This window comes from Schistocerca serialis, chromosome 3 (genome assembly GCF_023864345.2).
Source record: "Schistocerca serialis cubense isolate TAMUIC-IGC-003099 chromosome 3, iqSchSeri2.2, whole genome shotgun sequence".
NCBI lineage: Eukaryota > Metazoa > Arthropoda > Insecta > Orthoptera > Acrididae > Schistocerca > Schistocerca serialis.
In genome coordinates, this window is record NC_064640.1 from 986696149 (window position 1) to 986715572 (window position 19424).

Genomic DNA, 19424 nt, shown 5'->3' on the forward strand with positions numbered 1-19424 from the left:
TACATCTATATTGGAAATTACTACACTCATAACTGTCACATTGTTAATCACCATGGCCTCTAAACTGTGTAGACTTTTGTCCATATCCTCACCAAATTCACTACAGCTGCGTGTCGAAAGTGGCTTATAAATATTTCGTATCTATTATCAGAGGAGAAGAAAACGTGAGATCTGTAGCACTAGTAATCATCCTAACGAAAGACTATTTTCTCAATGCTCTGGAAAGATGGCATGTACTTCATACTTGGATAAATTGTGACTCAAAATTTGATTGCCTGTCTTCAGTTCAGTGCAACTCATAACATGGTTCATCTTCTTCCCTCTATCAGTAAGTTACTGGTTTATGTCAGTCGTTTAATCTTTTTTCCTAATCTGTTTAGTACTTCAGAAAATGCTATTTCAATGTCTAACCAATTATGCCTTTCAAATTGAAAGCAGTCTGTGCCTGAAGTCAGTGCTATATATTCTGAAAAGTGTAGCAATGAAAGATGTGAATTAGTTGCTTAAATTATTAGTGTTCAGAAAAAAAATCCTTTCACTGTGCCTTCCTTTTGCTCTTCCAAACACCTGTATAGTCAATATTACGTATCAAATATATGCAGGGATCACTAACACAGTTTTTACTGACTGAGAAACTTGAAGCAACAAATTGCATTTTAGTGAATATCATACAAAACTGTCTCTGTGTATTGATGAAGAGATTGTTGAAGCACAAATCTGTTTGCTATTTGTACATGTTGATGTATCTGTCTGTAATATACTCTGTTTCAAGGAATGTCAAAGGTAATATATTTCAAATAAAAGATAAATTAGCACAATACAAAACAATTTTGTGCATTTTATATGCTTTTTTAATAAAATAATCTTTGTATTTATCTGACTTTGCAGTTATAACTATTAACTTCAGGATCTTTTATGATGTTGAATTGACTGTGTCATGCAGTTTGAAAAATTATGTATCAGAACTTTAATACAAGTTTTCAGCTTCGTCTCATAATGTTTGTGAAATGTCAGCCCAATCAGGCATAATGATACTTTCATTTATCCTAGTCATTAATCATTTTTGTTGTTAACAATAATGTATTATTGGACAATATTGTGATAGTTAGATTAAGTTGTGTGTGTGTGTGTGTGTGTGTGTGTGTGTGTGTGTGTGTGTGTGTGTGTGTGCAATCTTTTTTTGTGATTGGCGGCAGAAACTCATGCTTGTTAATGACTGCATCTTGTAAAGTGTCGATGATTCTTTGCACCTGATGGTTCTTCATGTGCTGTTACAGGTCTTGCATTTTCATTACTGAATGTTAAGTGTATCATCAGTGATTTGATGGATATTATTTAGTGAGTCACTGTAATTTTATGAATGTTAAGTCTTTTATGCTTGTCTTATTAAAATAAATTTAGGGAGTATGCCTTCCTCATTAGCATGTCTGTCCTTCCTGGTTTGTTTTGCTTTAAATGCACTGCATAGATTTGTGTGAGAATTTGCATCTAATATCTTTCATTACATTTGTTTATATGAAATTTGTATGAATTCTTGCATGAAAATTTAAACAATTTTTGGACTTCTAAAATTGAAATAATATATTATTACACTTTTGTTGATACATTTTTGTATTTTTTCCTAAGATCTTTGCATCCCATAAGCCATAATCCTTGCAGATGTTAGTTTTTCAGTATGAGTTCAACATTATTGGCTGCTAAGCATGGTAGGTTTCAACTAACGTGCATAGTTACTAATTATTTAAAAATTTCAAAAACTCTTATCTTAGTGTTATGCAGGCCCTGAATTTTAGTTAAATAAAAGAAGGAGAAATTATTTCTTGAAGTAGCTAGTCACTTAACACTCTAATTTACACGTAGTTAGTAGAGTGTTCGTAAAGATGGTGTGGGATGGCAGGGGACGTGTAAAAAGGAAAAAAGTCGAGCGTTAGTGAAAAGTCACACTGATACGACATGTACTCCCCATGTGTGAAAATGCCCTCTGTCAGTGGGAATTAACATAACCAATATATTTTTGAGTAGAATTGGAGATGAGTATGGTGCAAGGAATAATAACACTGAATATACTAGAAATGACAGACTGGAAAACTAAATTGAAAGCATAAAATGAGAATGAAATATATGACAACTACAAAACTCGTGAAACGGGGAATTGGTTCAAATCTTTGTTTCAGAAAGGATGTTATCATAGAAATTGTCTGTTGTAGTAAAGCAAGATATTTTTTTTAGAGTGGAACACTTTTAATATCAAGTTTTTTAACTGAATAAAAGTCATTTCCCTTCTACATTACATATTACTCCTCCATGTATTTTGTAGCATCATCATTGGCGTTAAATATATTGACAAGGAACCTCTTTTTTACAACTTTTCAATCAGGCATGCAAATATCAAAAAGAGCTCGAGATTTCCTGGTTTTGTTGTGTACTTGTTTAATATCATGTTCTCATTTTCTACAGAGATGCTGCCTTGTGGCAGTAGTGCGTACACTTCATAAGCTTTCATCGTGTGTGCAGTGAGGTTTAACACAAGTGCAGTGTTAAAATGATGTACCTGAAATGTATAAATTGGCGTAAATCACAACTTGATCAAACTTGCATAATTCTTTGGTAGCTTTTTATTTTAATTGCCTATTACATACTTTCTGTAAGCTTTATTGTTGACTTGCATACAATATACTGATGGGAAAGTCCATAGTGATTATGGCCAGTTGATTATTGTATCCAACCATAACTTGTAGTTTTCAGTTGGAACAGCTAGTACCTGGCATACCATTCTGATGCTGAGGTGGCTCCTAGAGCACCTAATCTGACCGGACAGCAGATCATGATATCACATACCACAAAGCGGAATTTCAATGTTTTTGCTGTTAATTTGCCCACTCCTATCTTAGAAATGGCTGTGTGACACATTTCAGAGGCTGAAAGGTCTTTTGAATCTGAATTTGATTATAATTGTTACTATTATTATTGTTGTCGTCATGATGTGGTGATGCTTCATGTGAGCAACAGCTTTGTGCTATCCTTTGATTAAATACCACTTCAGCCACTTGTGTGATGAATATCTTAGTCTCACTCTTAGTTCTGATGAATTCATGTGAAATATAGTGTTGTGTTTGTGTTGTTGTTTATGATAAGGGGAAGGGAGAGGAAACCAGAAACCAGTACATAGTCTGCTACTCTTGAATAGGGGAGGCAACCTGTAAACCTCCATTTAAAGGTTAGGTCATCACCAACAGTGTTGTTTGCCCGGACTACATGAAACACAATGTAGAAGTTTGCAATGTAACCTACCATTAGGACAAAATATACTACCACTTATACTCCCTTTGCTGGCCAAGTGCTGATGATTAAAATCTATTGAAATAGCAGGATTCAAACTGGCTGTCAGTACGTAAAATGCCAGTTCGTGAGTAGCCTCACATATTGAACTGGGTTAGGGGCTGGATTAAAATAAAGAATAGTTCAGTACGATGATGATGATGATGATGATGATGATGATGATGATGATGATGTTGATGAAAGATTTTACATCATGTAAGTGGAGTAGAGGCTGTGACAGTAGCTACTGAATCTTCAGGGTGTTATTAGCTGCAACTCGTCGCAGATATTGGTATTGTTGAAGCTTTTTACAGGAATTTGGATTTTATACTTGGTTCCTGCTGATGACTGAGTAACTAGTCAATTATTGATTCTTTTTTTCACCATTTGGTGCATCATACCCATGACCAATCAGAAATATGGAATTGATCAGTTAAGACAATCGTTCCACAATATACTTTTGATCATTGTCAGTGTGTGTGGGGATTGCTCTGATAGATTAGATACAGTGAAAGAAAATGTCACATCTTTGTAAATTAGATACAGTTAACAAAAAGCAGGATTTGAACCCAGCTATTTCCCTTTAGCAATACTCTTCCAGTAATTGGTTTAGAGTTCACATTGTTGAAGGTGAAAGTAATCAAAGTAGTATTTGGAAGGTGCTATTGTGACAAAATGTACCATCCTCATGCATGCAATCACCTTGTACTTGATGAGAGTGTGTCAGATAATTAGAAGCTACTTAGCTGGAGATGTATAACAAAAAAATCAAGACAAATGAAACTGACTGACTTGTCTGCCCATATAATGCATTCTATCAGCCATTTGTATGGGAAAAAGGCACCCCTAGAAGAGAGAAAATAAGGCACTGTCCCTAATACGTGACTACCGTACGGTGAGAGAACTCGCCAGTTGGAGTTCTCATAGCATACCAGTCTCAGGGCACTACATTTTAATGAACTAATTGTTATATACTGGAAAGAAACATCCAGTGACTAGCAAGGACTTATCCAGTGTTTCAGATGATAGTGAAATGACTGTGTTGAAAATTTTCAAGTTTTGCATAAAATCAGGATACCTTCCTGAGCTAACAGGAAGGACATATGTCAGTTGGTGTGGCTGATTCTAGCAGTTTTACTTAGCGATCAGCCAGTCCAGTCTTCTTCAACTAGCAAGTTGGAATGTCATTTTGGCAACCTTACACCTATCGCTTTTCATTGGCCAGTTTCTTGTGGACAGATTGATCTGGGAACTTGGCACATAGGTAATGAAATGATATGGAATAAACATTATTCGAATAGAGTGAACTTTAGCTTCACAGAGTTCATTGCTCTCAATTCTCAGTCTCCCTTCAGCTGAAGATCTTATTGATTTCTCATACTTGGACATATCTTCACATGTAAACACTGATGCATTGCTTTCAGAATGCACGCAACCAAACTCAGGTATAAATAGAGTTTAATTGGGGCTGGTAACCTACGAAAAATGTGTAGAAAGACCAAAATACAAACAAAAGGTGTTTTCATAACTGGAACCAACCTTTTCCCCTTAAAAAATATTCTTTCAGCCTCATATATTCTGCAACTTAAACACACTCGAGTAAATATTTTGTACCAGCCTCACATCTTTCTCAATACATCACTTTGTACAGCCTTGTGTGTTACGGAGGTAAAAGTAAATCTGTATTATCAGTGTGATTTAGTAGAACACTTTTTGTCTCCAGTTGCAATTGGCACAGTTCAGTTTGCACGCATTGTTCAGTCTGACAACATGCCACAAAGCATCATTTTGAGCTTAGATTGTGTGTGCATTGTCACTTACAACAAAAACAGTTGTCAGCATGGGAAGTTGCCCACCATACTGGCATCAACCACAGTGACATCATTCTAACATTCAATCAAAATTGTGAGACACAAAATATCTAAGGTCTGTCTCTTCTTTTTTTTCTCATGGACAGTACCACCAGCTAATTGCTACTTCAAAATTATGGATCGCATGTACCTTAAGGAGAATGCAACATAATTGCACTCTGCATTTTTTGAGGCAGCTGGAAAGGTTTTGCCAACCATTATCCAAGCACCACCCCAAGATTCATTTGACCTCTAAGTGTCAGTTATGAACAACAGTTGTACATCGTGTGTCTGAGACAGGATGTGGAAACCAGCCCAGTATTTTCATAGGTGGATGTGAAAAACTGCCTAAAAGCTACATCCAAGCCATCAGGCACACTGGCCCCCATTGTTAATTCACAAGGCAGAACTGATCATGGACTGGTGCACTGTGCCTCCCTGTCTCATGGAAGCAAGTGCTTTAGTGTGGCTGACTATCTGTGTGGATATGAAATCTTCTGTTGCGATGTAAACACTGCCTGGCAGGGCTCTCGTGCTAGGCTGCATCATTATATGAAATATTATCAGTCATGAGGCCTACATATATTTGCAATATTTTACTAATCCCCTTCTGATATCCAGAATGAGGTATTCAATGTGCAGTGGAGTGTGCAGTGATATGAAACTCCCTGTACTGAGACTCAATTTGGGTCCTTTGCCTTTTGAAGTTTGCCAGTTGTGAAGTTTGGAAGGTAGGCGGTGAGGTACTGGCAGAAGTAGAGCAGTGAGCACAGGTTGTGAGTTGTACTTGGGTAGCTCGATTGGTAGAGCATGAAGGCAAAGATCCTGAGTTCGAGTCTTGGGTTGGCACACAGTGTTAACCTGCCAGGAACTTCCCTTGTGATATGTCACCATAAGGTTCCATTTACAGATGTAGCTGACTGTGTTCATCTGTGGTATAAAGTAGTGCCAAAAGGAGACATGTTTTTATTTCAGTAGCCTCAACCTATCTGACTGTTGTATATATAAACAGAGCCTGGCATGAGGACCCTGGTTCTAATTGTTTACTACCACTCACTGGGTTCCGTATGCCTTGCCTCTCACATTTTGCATGTGTCTCCATTACTTTCATAAGAGGTTTTTCGCTAACCTTAACGAACTGTATTCATCTTAACAAAACTTTTCAAATTCTGTTAAAAATATGTTATTCCAGTTTAAAAATATACCTCAATACTTGGCTGATGAGACTTAACAGCATTAACCATGTAAGAAAATTGTATGTTCCTCTGGATACAATCAGCTAATGAAAACCTTAATTTTGTATCTTGAATTGTTCAGAAAATAATTGCAGTACTACATCTTGGGCAACTCAGCAGAAATAATTAATATCTGTTCACATCTGTATACCAGTTTAGGTAATTTTGCTGTTTATGTAACAGTATTCAGTGTTGTTAAACACACAAAATTTAAACATCATAGTTAATTCGACTTACCGGAGCAGTCACATGAGAGTACCAGGTGGTTACAATTAAACTTTCGCTGCTTGAGTTAGTGTAGACTGAAAACTGTTTACTGTATTGGTACCCAACTTTATAGGAATGGCATTCAGACTGTGTCCTGCAGGACTTGCATTGTTCGTGGTGATATTGTCATAATTTGCCATAAGGCTCCGTTACTGGTACGGAGACATAGGGTTGAAACGCAAGTATCAGTGTGCATTAAGTTGCAGACAGTCAAAATGGGTTTGTCAAGGTGATCGGGGCTTTATTCATAATGCTGTTTTATCAAAAGAACAACAACAGTGCTGCTGCTCTTTGTGAGTATCAATGCTTTAAAGTAATATGAAGAGGTCCTCTTTCCACACTGTGGATTGAAGCGCATGATTTGGAAGTGGGAATCATCTGGTAATTTGGGAACTGATCCAGTGAGATACCTACAGCCAGTTGCACAAGTTGTTGCTGAAGTTACTGATTCCATGGCAGAGAGTGCAGGACACAATGTGCAATCTTCAAGCAGTGCACCAAGGTCCACTGTTCGAAAAGTATTGCGAACAATCTTTAGTGCAGTTCCGGTCTGTCATGGATACAGATGGTCATCACGTTGAGCAATTTTTGTAACCTGGAATGTTAACATTGTATGCGTTTAACAAATGTTACCCTCTCATGTGTATGTTAACATACATTTCTTTCAATGGTTTATTTAATATTTCTCTTCCGTGTGTCCTTACGAACATTTCCAGAAAGTTGCTTTGTACTGTGATCACTCATTTTTTTCCTGAGGGCCCTCGCAAGTAGCAAAAGCTTAATTATAACCACTCTGTTCAATGCTCAGGAATTAAAAGCAAAAAGCCAGCTTAAGTGTGATGGAAATGACCTTAGGGGAATTGTGGAGAAACAGTTTTGAGTGATTTATATAAATGTAAATATACTGGCAATGTAATTCTTTTTAAGAAATGTATGTATCTATGAAGAGACTTCAGAAAATAAGTTAGACATGTTATCCCATATTAAGACTATTGCACAACAAGAGTGACACATTGTCAGAAGAGAGTACATTTTATGGGTTTCCTGCAAACAGAGAATGGTGCATCACAGTGTGAGATTGAAATAATGTGGGAGCTGAAAATATACTCCAAAGTTGAAGTAAGTGTGGCAGTAAGATTCATTTGGGCAAAAGTATAAATTTCGCACAGATTCACCATGAAATTTTGGTGGTATGTGGACCAAATGCAATCTTGCATCCAGTCGTAGTGAAATGGTGCTAATAATTAGACAAAGACTGCAGACATGGCTCGTACTGATCAAGCAGGAAGCCCATCAACAATGACCATAGACAACAACGTCTAGGCAATCCAGGAAGAAAGTCAGGGTTGAAATTTTCTGATGATAAAGGATGTTCACATGGCATTTGTCGAATGGCTGATTGGCCAAGGAGCAGATTCCTACTAAGGAACTGAACGATTGCTCGAACGCTACAGTCATTATTTACATAGACTTGATCACTGTATTGGAAAATAGTGTTGTGCCTCTGTGTTACATCGAAATGTAGTGCAGCATTCAGTAGAAGGTCCTTGGTCTGCCATAGTTATATTTAACTGAGTTTCTCAGGGGCCCCTCTTAATTAGCATTTCTAATATTATCTCTGAAAACATTTTCACATTTCCCATTGTTCATATTTGTTTGTTAAACACAGTTATACAGGTTTTTTATTAAATGAATTAAAGATACTACACAGTGTAAACAAAAAAGAAAAATAGCCATAAACTCACTCAATTGGGGAAAAAACACAAGCCCACTTTACAGCAATATATCAGTCAAAATACAGTAGAAAGGCTGTCATATTTAAATGTTAAAATTCTTTACAGGATGCATTTATTATATCGTTATTACTTCAAAACAAACCCAACTCTACACAAGTAACAAGTTTTCTTTTCTATATTTTTATTCCTGCAACTGTCATTCCTTGACTTAGTGTAATGTGAGAAAGATTATTTGTAGATTAAAGCAACATCATGCTAAGTGTACTAAAATATAAAGTACGAGACTAATGCAAACATTATTATTTTGCACTGTCTTTTCCACATTTGCAACACACAGGAGATTTTTTGTTTCTTGTGCTGTTAAGTGTTCAGGTTGTGGGCTAATCAATATCTGGTGTTCTTTATAAGCGTCTATAACCCTACCATATTTTACAAACCAAAAGGTGCTCCTAAATTTTTAAGCAATTTTAATAAAAAGAACATATTTACCAATTTTATTATTAGATTGCAAAGCCAGACTAAAAAAAAGAAATCCGTAGTTGATAAAACTGAACTGACCTTTAAAATCCCTGAAAATCATCATCTGAACTTTCTTCTTCTTTTTCCTCCTCCTCCTCCTCCTCCTCCTCCTCTTCATAGTCATTGTTGTCCTCTTCAAATATAAGATCACCCTCACAGCCATCGAGAACATTACTTATGCCGCACTTGAAAGATTTAACCATAATGTCCTCTTGCACTTTAGACCGTGATGTTTTATCCACTGACACGCTTGTTTGTAGGTCATTTCAAAGCTCCCTTCAGCGTGAATTTATGTTGGGTTTCATCCATTTGTTGCAGTCCTCTCCCATATACACTTTAAATGGTTTATTTATCAAGACATCAAGAGGTTGCAGTTGTGAAGTTAGTTCTCCCAGAATAACAGCAAGCTCTGTACTTCCCTGACGCAGTTTCTCTTCCACAGAATTTTCCAAAGGACTCCTAAACTGATCTAGCACAAGACGAGAATTCTTCTTCAATAAAGCACCATTCCTTCTCTCCCCCACTCAATTAATCCATAATTTCATACCAGCATCAGCCATCCAATCCTTGTCACATACATGAACACCACCACCTATCGGTATTTCAGAAGATTTTGACATTGTTCTGCACTTGAAAATGATCATTGGATTAAGCTTAGTATCATCAGCACAACATGAAAGGACAACAGTGTAGTGAATTTTTTCATATCCACTTGTTTTTATAGTTACACTTTTAGCACCTTTCATGGCAGCAGTTCTGTTACTTGGCACATCAAATGTCGGAGTGCTTTCCTCCATATTCTGTATTTGGCTAGTTCCACACTGATTTTATTTCATTGTTGAATAATAAAGTGATGGAAAGTTAGTATTTTCTCTTCAACTCTGTGGCATTTTCTGAGATATTTTGGTTTTGGTTCACATGCCAAGTCTGACACTTCATTTACCTGTAGCACCAACCGACTCCACCCTTAAAGACTATTAATTTCCAGTATAATGCTAGCTTATGAGTGTGTGTTTCAATCATTTTTGTATTAATTCAAATGTCATTTTGACAGTGTCCTTGAATCCATTTCAATATGCCATCTTCTAGTTTTCACCATTTGCGTTCAGTCCTATGTTTGCACATTTGTTATGGCAGGCCATGAAGGAGACGACTTAAGAAATCTTATGAATATGCGCCACTCGTCTTTGTCATATCAGTGCACTGCTGTTGCCAGTTGAATCCAGTGTTGCCATGTAGAGATAGGTTTCCCATGGCATCGATTATATGGCCATTTTCAAGACTGGTGGAAATTGTAAATCAAACACTGGACATTTTTGTATTAATTTTGAGTGCAAGGCACACCTGAATTTTGAGGCAATTCCTAGAAGAAAAAAGTGCATCTTATAGTCCGTACAATATGGTAATTTTAATGTCACTTCTTATACCGGCTGCCCCTCCTAATAGTCACTGGCATATTTTCTCTGATGTTTCAGCAGGTATTAGCAATTTCATTTTTGCGTTGTGTACTGGAGTTGAAGCAAACAAAATGGTTTTTTTAAGAGGAATTTTATATGTCCATTCAATAGAGCAGTCCAAAATTAGTCCAGTGTGGTAGGTGTTTTTTCGATGTGTATTAATAGGGACAGTAGAACACAAAGAATAACCAGTACTCCAGCAGCAACTCCAGTGCTCCTGCATTGAAGTAGTAGTCAGCATGGGCCAGGAGATACTGTCACTGTGGAAGTACTGTTTATTCTTCATGTTTCACAGCATCTGTTAATGTGTATTGTTAAAACAAATATCACACTAGACTGATTTGGGACCATTCTATCGAATTGGCATGTAGAATTCTGCCTTGAAAATAATTTTGTTTGCAACAGGAAAAAGGTGCTTTCCAGTGACACTGGGTGTCACATGAAAGGTGTGAAGGGCAGTGTGTTTGTCTTGACTCCTTTTACACAATGCAAAAACGAAACTGCAAATACCTGCCGAAACATCACAGAAGCTGCTGATCTATGCCAAGTGCGCCCTAGTATTTCATCAGTAGCTATTTTCAAATTGGTATTACTTACAATTGCACATTCCTTCTTGAGACAGGCTGGCCTTCGAGAAAATTTGCTCTGATCTGCAGTCTGCTGCCAACAAACTGCCTGCTAAGCACTCATTATTTCTAGCAACCTCTAGTCACATTAAATTTAAATTTTGGTGTATGATTTTTCCTCCCATGTAATTTCCATATTGAAAAATTGTGTGAACTCCATTTCACACAGCTGTCTCACACTGCATAAATTGAAGGGACAGTGGTATAACATACCTCTTCTATGAGGAGTGAAGTAATATAGTCATGGTGTACACTACGAGCACGTCACTTCTTTCACAGTGTTAGCCTACCGGCATTATTTTTAAATGATCCTCGTTTTTAAAATTATTTAACCAATGAAGATATTACTGAAATTCTTGTTTTCATTCTTCATATGGTTGCAGAACTGAAAGACATAAATAAGTCAGCAAAAACCAACTATAGTATGTACCACAGGATCCAAATGCCTTTTTGTTGTGTAATTTCTACAACAAGCATGGAGTGGAAATGACTAAGGTTCTTACCAAGCGAGGTGGCCCAGTGGTAGCACACTGGACTTGTATTCGGGAGGATGATGGTTCAATCCCGTGTCCAGCCATCCTGATTTAGGTTTTCCATGATTTCCCTAAATCGCTTCAGGCGAATGCTGGGATGGTTCCTTTGAAAGGGCACGGCCGACTTCCTTCCCCATCCTTCCCTAATCCGATGAGACCGATGACCTCACTGTTTGGTCTCTTTCCCCCAAACGACCCAAGACTAAGGTTCTTACCACTACTTGTGGCATGTCATTTGAGCAGCAGTGCTTTGATGTAATTGGAAACTGGCTATGGCCTGGGCATATTCTTCTTGACACATGATGGATATTGGTGGCACAGTGACATATCTAGTACTTAAAATTAACCAAAGGAGATGGCACAAGGTACTATGGACAACATTATCTACAAGGAATAGAAGTGCAATAGTAATTTGTTGGGAGGGGGGGGGGGGGGAGGGTGGTCTGGGGCAGTGACAGCAAAGTTGGGCATTACGAGACAGGTGACTTGTTGACCACGAATTTTGTATTCCCTTCCTCATGCATAGATTGGAAGCTTATAGGGCCTCCTTGGAATATTGATGAGTTTACATTCTTCACTACGCCATGTGTTTTTTATGAATTTAATAACATATTCAAAATCTACTCCTAGAGGAGATCGTATTTTGCAGCCCAAGCCATACTTGGTTTACAAAGGTAATCATGTCACACCGGAATAGAAATAAATAGATAGTACAATTTTGGAACTCAGGGGGGACCTCATTTTTACCAGGAGGGGGGTAGTCCTGGCGGAGAAACAATATTGTATCTTTCTCCTCGCCAGCATGTTACGGCGCCTGCCGTGACCACCAGCGGTGTATGTCGCCCACACATAATGCCACCCCAAAACAGCAGGGAACCTCCACCTTGCCACACTTGCTGGACAGTGTGTCTGAGGTGTTCAGCCTGACCGGGTTGCCTCCAAACACGTCTCCGACGATTGTCTGGTTGAAGGCATATGTGACACTCATCAGTGAAGAGAACGTGATGCCAATCCTGAGAGGTCCATTCGGCATGTTGTCCCATCTATACCGCGCTTCATGGTGTCATGGTTGCAAAGATGGACCTCGCCATGGACATCGGGAGTGAAGTTGCGCATCATGCAGCCTATTGCGCACAGTTTTAGTCTAACACGATGTCCTGTGGCTGCACGAAAAGCATTATTCAACATGGTGGCATTGCTGTCAGGTTCCTCCGAGCCATAATCCGTAGGTAGTGGCATCCACTGCAGTAGTAGCACTTGGGCTGCCTGAGCGAGGCGTGTCTTCGACGACAGTTCCTGTCTCTTTGGTTTACTCGGAGACGCCTGGACACATCCCTCATTGAGAGCCCTTCCTGGCACAAAGTAACAATGCGGATGCGATTGAATCACAGTATTGACCATGTAGGCATGGTTAAAGTACAGACAACATGAGCCGGGTACTTCCTTCCTGGTAGAGTGACTGGAATTGATCAACTGTCAGACCCACTCCATCTAATAGGTGCTGCTCCTGCTTGGTTGTTTACATCTTTGGGTGGGTTTAGTGACATCTCTGAACAGTCAAAAGAACTGTGTCTGATACAATATCCACAGTCAACGTCTATGTTCAAGAGTTCTGGGGACCGGGCTGATGCAAAACATTTTTTCATGGGTGTATATGCATGAACAGTCTGCACTTTTCCACTAAAATTGTTATCTTCATGAAGATCCCAATTAAAATTCACAATAGGCTTCATATTTTATTGACCTTTTTGGAAGGTAAACATATTCACAATTTGATTAAAAATATAGGTTAACAAGTAATGAGGCAAATACGTGATGGTTTATCCCAAATTGTGAAATAGATAGGTAAACGGCAATGTGTGGTTAACTGCGAGTATTGTGAGGACATGAAACATCTTAAAGGAAAGAAAGAACTTTCATTCTAGTAATACTACATAATCTTGATTATTGCTTGTCTTATCAAATTAGAACTATTGAAAAAGCTGGAACTGTCTAAAAATAGTTTATTTTATTTGATTGGCACAAAAGTGTAATGCAGATGCTCAACAAACTACAGTGAGAAATGTTACAAGGAATACGAATTAAGTGTAGGGCTGCTCATAAAATTCTGAAAGACTGTTTTTACGTAGGAGTCTAAGAACAATTTTGTCTACGTAAAACAACATAAAAATAGAGGGGTTAAAAATGTGTAGCTGTGTAGTGGTAGCTATTTTCCTGTACGGCATTTATGAGATACACTGTTCGTTGACCTGCTTTGCTTTAAAATTCTTGCATTTTGTCCTCATTTTCATTTAAGCATATAAGTCATTGTATCATCTATTCTTTGCTTTTGCGTGTGCAGTGAGTATTATTGTGCTCTATGTTTGTATGCTCTCTTGTTCTTGTCTGTGTGTGGCTGTTTTGTTTACAACATTTCTTTTGAGTCTCAATCTTTTACTTGAATCTATGTGTGGCTCTCATATCCATTGCTCTTCACTATTTTAGTTTTCTTCCATATTTTTTCATAATTTCGTGTGTTGAAAATATTCCAATTATTCTCACTATCATGTTCCTTGGTACAGTAATGGAGTGTAATGTGTGAACCAGTTGGTTTTTCTATTTGTGCTGAAAGGGCTTTATTCTCCCTTTTTGTATTTATTTTTAGGACCCCATTCATTTTTCTGTTTAATTTTGCATTGTGCTGTTATAGTAGAATGGTAATGTCTGTGGTAGAAACCATTTCTTGTATTTTATTTTGTAAGCCTTCTCCCAAAATAAATTTTAGTTGTCATTTAAAAAGATATTGGGTAATGCCCTTGAGATATGAAATCAGATTTGTAGGCCATCTTGTCACTTTGTAGATTATAAATGTCCCCATCAAAATAGAAATAAAATTGATCTGTAGTCATTGTTACTTTAAATGGTTCTCGTGTTATAACTTCTGTAAAGAGTTTGTAAGTGCCATTTAATTGATGTATTTATATCGAAAGATTTATTTTCATGAGCGTAGTGGTTGTAATGTAATATGGTTTCTGCCATATTCCTTGTGTTTCTCTTTATAGTGACATTTCTAGTTAAATAGCATTTTCTTTTTGTTGGTATAGACAGATTCATTTTATAGCATGTGGTGTTGTGTGAGTAGCTGTAGCTGTAGTGTGCTATGCTGGGGTCTCTGTTGTCTCTCCTCTTAAAGAGTCTGAATTAATACAGATTATCAAAAGATGGAACAAATATCCTTCTGAGGTTTACCAAGTATCATTTTTCCATAGCAAATCACTCACCTGCTGATCTTCCGTCCCAGGCATTGGATTTCATTTTTTACAGCAGGTGTTTCATGACCTAGTAAAGAATTAATAACAAAAAGGGACTGCGGGGAAGCTACAGGCCGATGAAAGTCAGTGTAGTCTGGCAATGCATATATTTAGAAATGCTCACATAAATGAGAGGCAGCCCTGTCACAAATTTCCAATACTATCACTCTCAATAAAGCAGCTGCTGAGCAAGCAATGGACTTGCTGTAGGACAAGTCATTAGAACAAAAGTTCACTCAAACAATTCTGTCTTTAGAATAAAGACCAGTCCCTAAAGAGAGCACTGAAATGAATTAACATGGCCACGAGCCATGAATATGATCACGATAACAGGGGTTGGACAATAGGGCTTACTGTGTTGCATGTCAATTTGCAGCTCTGGTATCTTGCAGTGCAAACATAGTAACAGCACAGTCACAAACATTGTAGTTGTGGCTTGCTTTGTAATTCTAAACATCACAAACAGCTCGTGGGTGGCTAAGACCAGCCTGCTCCCATAGACATCTTCAGAAACAGCAACGGAATAGGCAGGAAAGCTGCTCTCTGGGCTACGTAAAGACTTGGTCAATAGACTACTGTGCACCCCCAGTATACAAATAGGTCTTTGTAGTCATCCTAACAGAGGCTGGATGTGTAGCCATTCCTGGTGTTCCAGCAAACTGGAGGGGCCAAGTTCCTTCCTTCAAGATGAAGTGACATGGATTCCCAGAATGTGGGATGCTTTGTATGTCTCTGCTGCCAGGTGGCTTCAACAACTGTTCAAAATAACAGCTAGGAAACCAAGCTACATTTTGCCATCTTCAGAGTCATGTGTACTACATAAATGGGGAATGGTAAAATTATACTGCTCATTCTAGCCGATAATTCTCTATGTAGACAAGATCTCAGTAGTGTCTATGGACCTGAGAAAATTAGTTTGATGGTATTAAATTTATAATTAGGATTGATGACTTGTCAATTAATTAACTTGCCAGTCTGAGTAGGTATCAGTTTAGTTGGAATTTTATTGGAGTTCTAATCTGTGATCAGAATTAAGGGATTCATGTTATTATTCTGGTCTGGAAAGATGGTGTGACCTAGCTGTGTGCGTTATGTGCTTGACAAAGTCACTGCGTTATTATTTGTTTCTACCATGTAATGCAATTTTTTAGTGATTATGACAGTGTTCCTCTTTGTTGTTGCCTCTCTCTTCATAATGTTATAGGCTTCTATCTTCTTGTTTCTTTTCTTCAGGGTAGCAATATCTGTGTAGATTGTATTATTGTACTTCAGATTTAGTTTCTTCATTACATATTGTAGTCCTTTTTTAACTAAGACCATTCTCAGTCCTAAATTCCCTGCTGTTGTCATTCCTTTCATATGTTGGGATGCTGAGCATTTTTGAAGTAAGCCTCTATAGCATAGTATATTTAATGTGCTATTAGTACATGTAAAATGCCACTTGTGTTTATATGTCTTGCTCCCTCACACTAAATGAAACTGAAACAATTACTGTTCCCTACAGTTTTTTTTTAAGTGGAGAGTTTCACTTTGAAGTGTTTGTTTTGTAGTGTATTCCTTGATTTTGTTCTTCATCAGCCACAGAAAATAAAATGGTTGACAAATATATTGGTACTAGTTCTAGATGCTTCTAACAAAAGCTTGTGTGGTGACAGATTTTGGGAAAAGGTCAAATTCTGCATTTTTGTGACACCTTAGATCTGTTTTTAAACATCATGTTTATGTGTTATTGAAAGACCAATTGAATTTTATGTACTCAGATAATTAACTTACCAGTCTGAATAGGTATCAATGTAGTTGGAATTTTATTGGGAGTTCAACTTTTTGCCTAGACTGAAAAAAGTCACTGAAAAGACGCATAAATATTTTGGTGTCTGTGCTCTTCTGAATTGTTGAAGTTAATCTTTATTTATTTATTTGTTTATTTATTTATTTATTTATTTTCTCCCCTCTGTGGAAATGCTGTTCCTGTTCTAAAGTGCGGCTGTAGACCAAAGAAATGAACATTGTTTTTGTGTTAAGTTACTGCACCCAATTGTCAGTCTGGTTTTCATGGTGACTGTTGTGAAGTGTCACAGAAGAAACGTTTGTACAAAAAATGAGGCACTAAAGCAAATATAAAAATGAGAAGATCCTTCTTGTGTTCATTCACATTGATGTAAATGTTTTATTGCCTTTGATTATGAAGTTAACAAAGTTATTATGATGAGAGAACTAAATATGGGCCACATGATGTGGTTCAAGGAGAGAATTATATATTGGGGACAAGTAGTAAACCTCTTTTTCTCCACTGAAGTCTTAAAGCAAGTGAGTGATTACTTAAGAGACAGATTTTGAGAAGCAGTTATTCGTAATGTAAAGTCGTGTATAGATAAAAGCTTATTGCTTTTCAGAGTCACCTGTGTTTCGAGAGGATACATTAAAAAAAATTAAACTGATTTGGTATAAAGCTCTTAATCTTGTGGTACTTTGAAACTGGCTTTTACTAGGATTTTATTGTGTACATAAAACTCTATAACATTCAGAACAGAGTAAAATTGGTGATGTAACCAGTCTATTGAGCACATTTCCCAAGAATTGTCACACAATCTTATCAAAGAGCAGTATAAAAACCTGTAACTTTTCTTATGACTTGTCATAGAATTACCAATGCCGTTGGAACAAAACAGAATAGAAATATCATTGAAAATGGACAAAAATTCTAAAAGGGGTGAATTTACTTTTTGTAGCTCTGAGAATTTGCTGTTTCTTTGATGGCAGGCCAATCACCTTACAACTGTCCAATTATTGTGTCCCAGTGGTAACAAAGAAAGACCTATACGTCAGAATCACCAATACTAAAATGTGAAACCAAGGTGGGTTATAACATTTCAATTGGTATTTTGACTCTGAAGAAAGGCTTCTGAGTTTCATTGAAATAATATGAGAGATGATTAAATTATATAAGACAATGGAACCTGCAGGTTGGAATATCAACACCATCAGGAAAAGGATAGATTGCTACTCACCGTAAGGATGACACATTGAGTTGCAGATAGGTATGATGATTCTGGTCCGAGCTGCTGGAGATGACAAGGGGGGGGGGGGGGGGGGGGAGGAGGACTAGTTTGCAGCTCAATGTGTTATCTTTATGGTGAGTAGCATAGTGATATATCATTTTCCTAATACTGCAAATTATATAAGATGTTTTTGACATACAAATTTTCAGCAATAAAGTCTCTAAAAAGTCACCAGAAACAAAATGGCATGTCCAAAAATCACATGGAGCTCATCTGATGGTTGAGAAGCTTCATGAAGCTGTACTGTACGAAGTTAAGGAACAGGATCATCATATGGTATCCTAAAAAACTTGAGCATCAAGACAGGTCCTACCCAAAGTCCACTACCTACTAGAGAAACAAAATTATTGAACTGTGTGTAAAAGCAATAAGAAACAGTCAAAGAGAAGGCCTGTGTGTGAAGAATTTCATGATCCATTGTCAGTGACTCTTGTTTCAGGCAGTATTACACAAAGAAACATTACTAACAGCTGTGTACGTGCATTTTATGGATACCTATTCTGAAGTCGTGGAAACTGAGGCCTATGATGTGTATAATTGTGCACAGTGTGTGACCTATGAGAATGATACATCCACATTTATTGTGCACTTCAGAATGAACACTGAAAACTAGCTAGTAGTGCTAAATAAAGTACTAATTTAAAATAACAGCCTGCTGAAAAGTCTGTTCATTAAATAAATTTTATTTTTATGTAATGTCTGTTCACCTCACTATATTGCTTCACTTTTTCAATAAAGTGATTTTGTGGTTTCTTCTAATAAATTTAATTCATTTCAAGACTTATTCATTCTCCTTTCTGCCCAACAAATAAATTACATTAATACATATGTTGCATTCACTAACATTTAGCTAGTAACATAAAACTGTAATAAATACATAATAAGCTTTGCAGCAAATACAGAGCATTAAATGGGATGTACTTGTGAAACATTTTAATCCAATAATAAGTGAGCATGTGCACAAAACAGGGTGGCATATGGACTATACTCCCATTTCACATTTTAGATCTTGGGCTGGTGGTGCACTCCCAAGAGTTGGACAGTGAAAGGGTTGAAATATGTCTTCAGATATTGTCATGGATCAAGGAGAGGACCAGATTAGTGAGAATACAGAGAACTGGTGTACGAGGAGGAAAAAGTAGACAGATGTGGTCAATGATAGGAGTTGTATCAGGTTGTGATGATGCTAATGCTATATGATCATGATGTCTGTACACATATGTCATTTCACCTCTGTTGTTGTGTGTTAGCATAATGATACCTTTATTTACACTGTTCCTTGCATATTGCCAGAATTAACAAATGATTTTGATATTTTGTTATTGAATAAATTTTCTATTGTGATAGTGTTGTTTCACTGCCATACTCAGAAATGATCAGTTTTCATGTCCTGTTCCCTTACAGGTTTTCTCATGACAGTTTAGATAATACAGAAGTAAATATGTAATTCCTTTGGAGCGTAGTACTGTCTGTTCAGATGAAGCACTGCAGCTCTAAACACAGTTTAAACTGAAGTTGATATACTACATTAAAT

General features: G+C 37.2%; 1 protein-coding gene across 2 annotated transcripts in view; it reads left to right on the forward strand.

The window, feature by feature from the left end:
* Window positions 1-19176, forward strand: part of LOC126471432 (glucoside xylosyltransferase 1) — a 158671-nt gene extending 139495 nt beyond the window's left edge. The window contains exon 8 of one of the 2 annotated variants that reach the window (XM_050099591.1): window positions 18897-19176. In XM_050099591.1, coding sequence (XP_049955548.1) covers window positions 18897-19090 — 194 coding nt within the window. In that variant the 3' untranslated portion in view covers window positions 19091-19176. Of the gene's footprint in view, window positions 1-1277; window positions 1544-18896 lie in introns of those variants that run through there. The other variant, XM_050099592.1, reaches the window with a different exon arrangement.
* The last annotated feature ends 248 nt before the right edge of the window (window positions 19177-19424 follow it).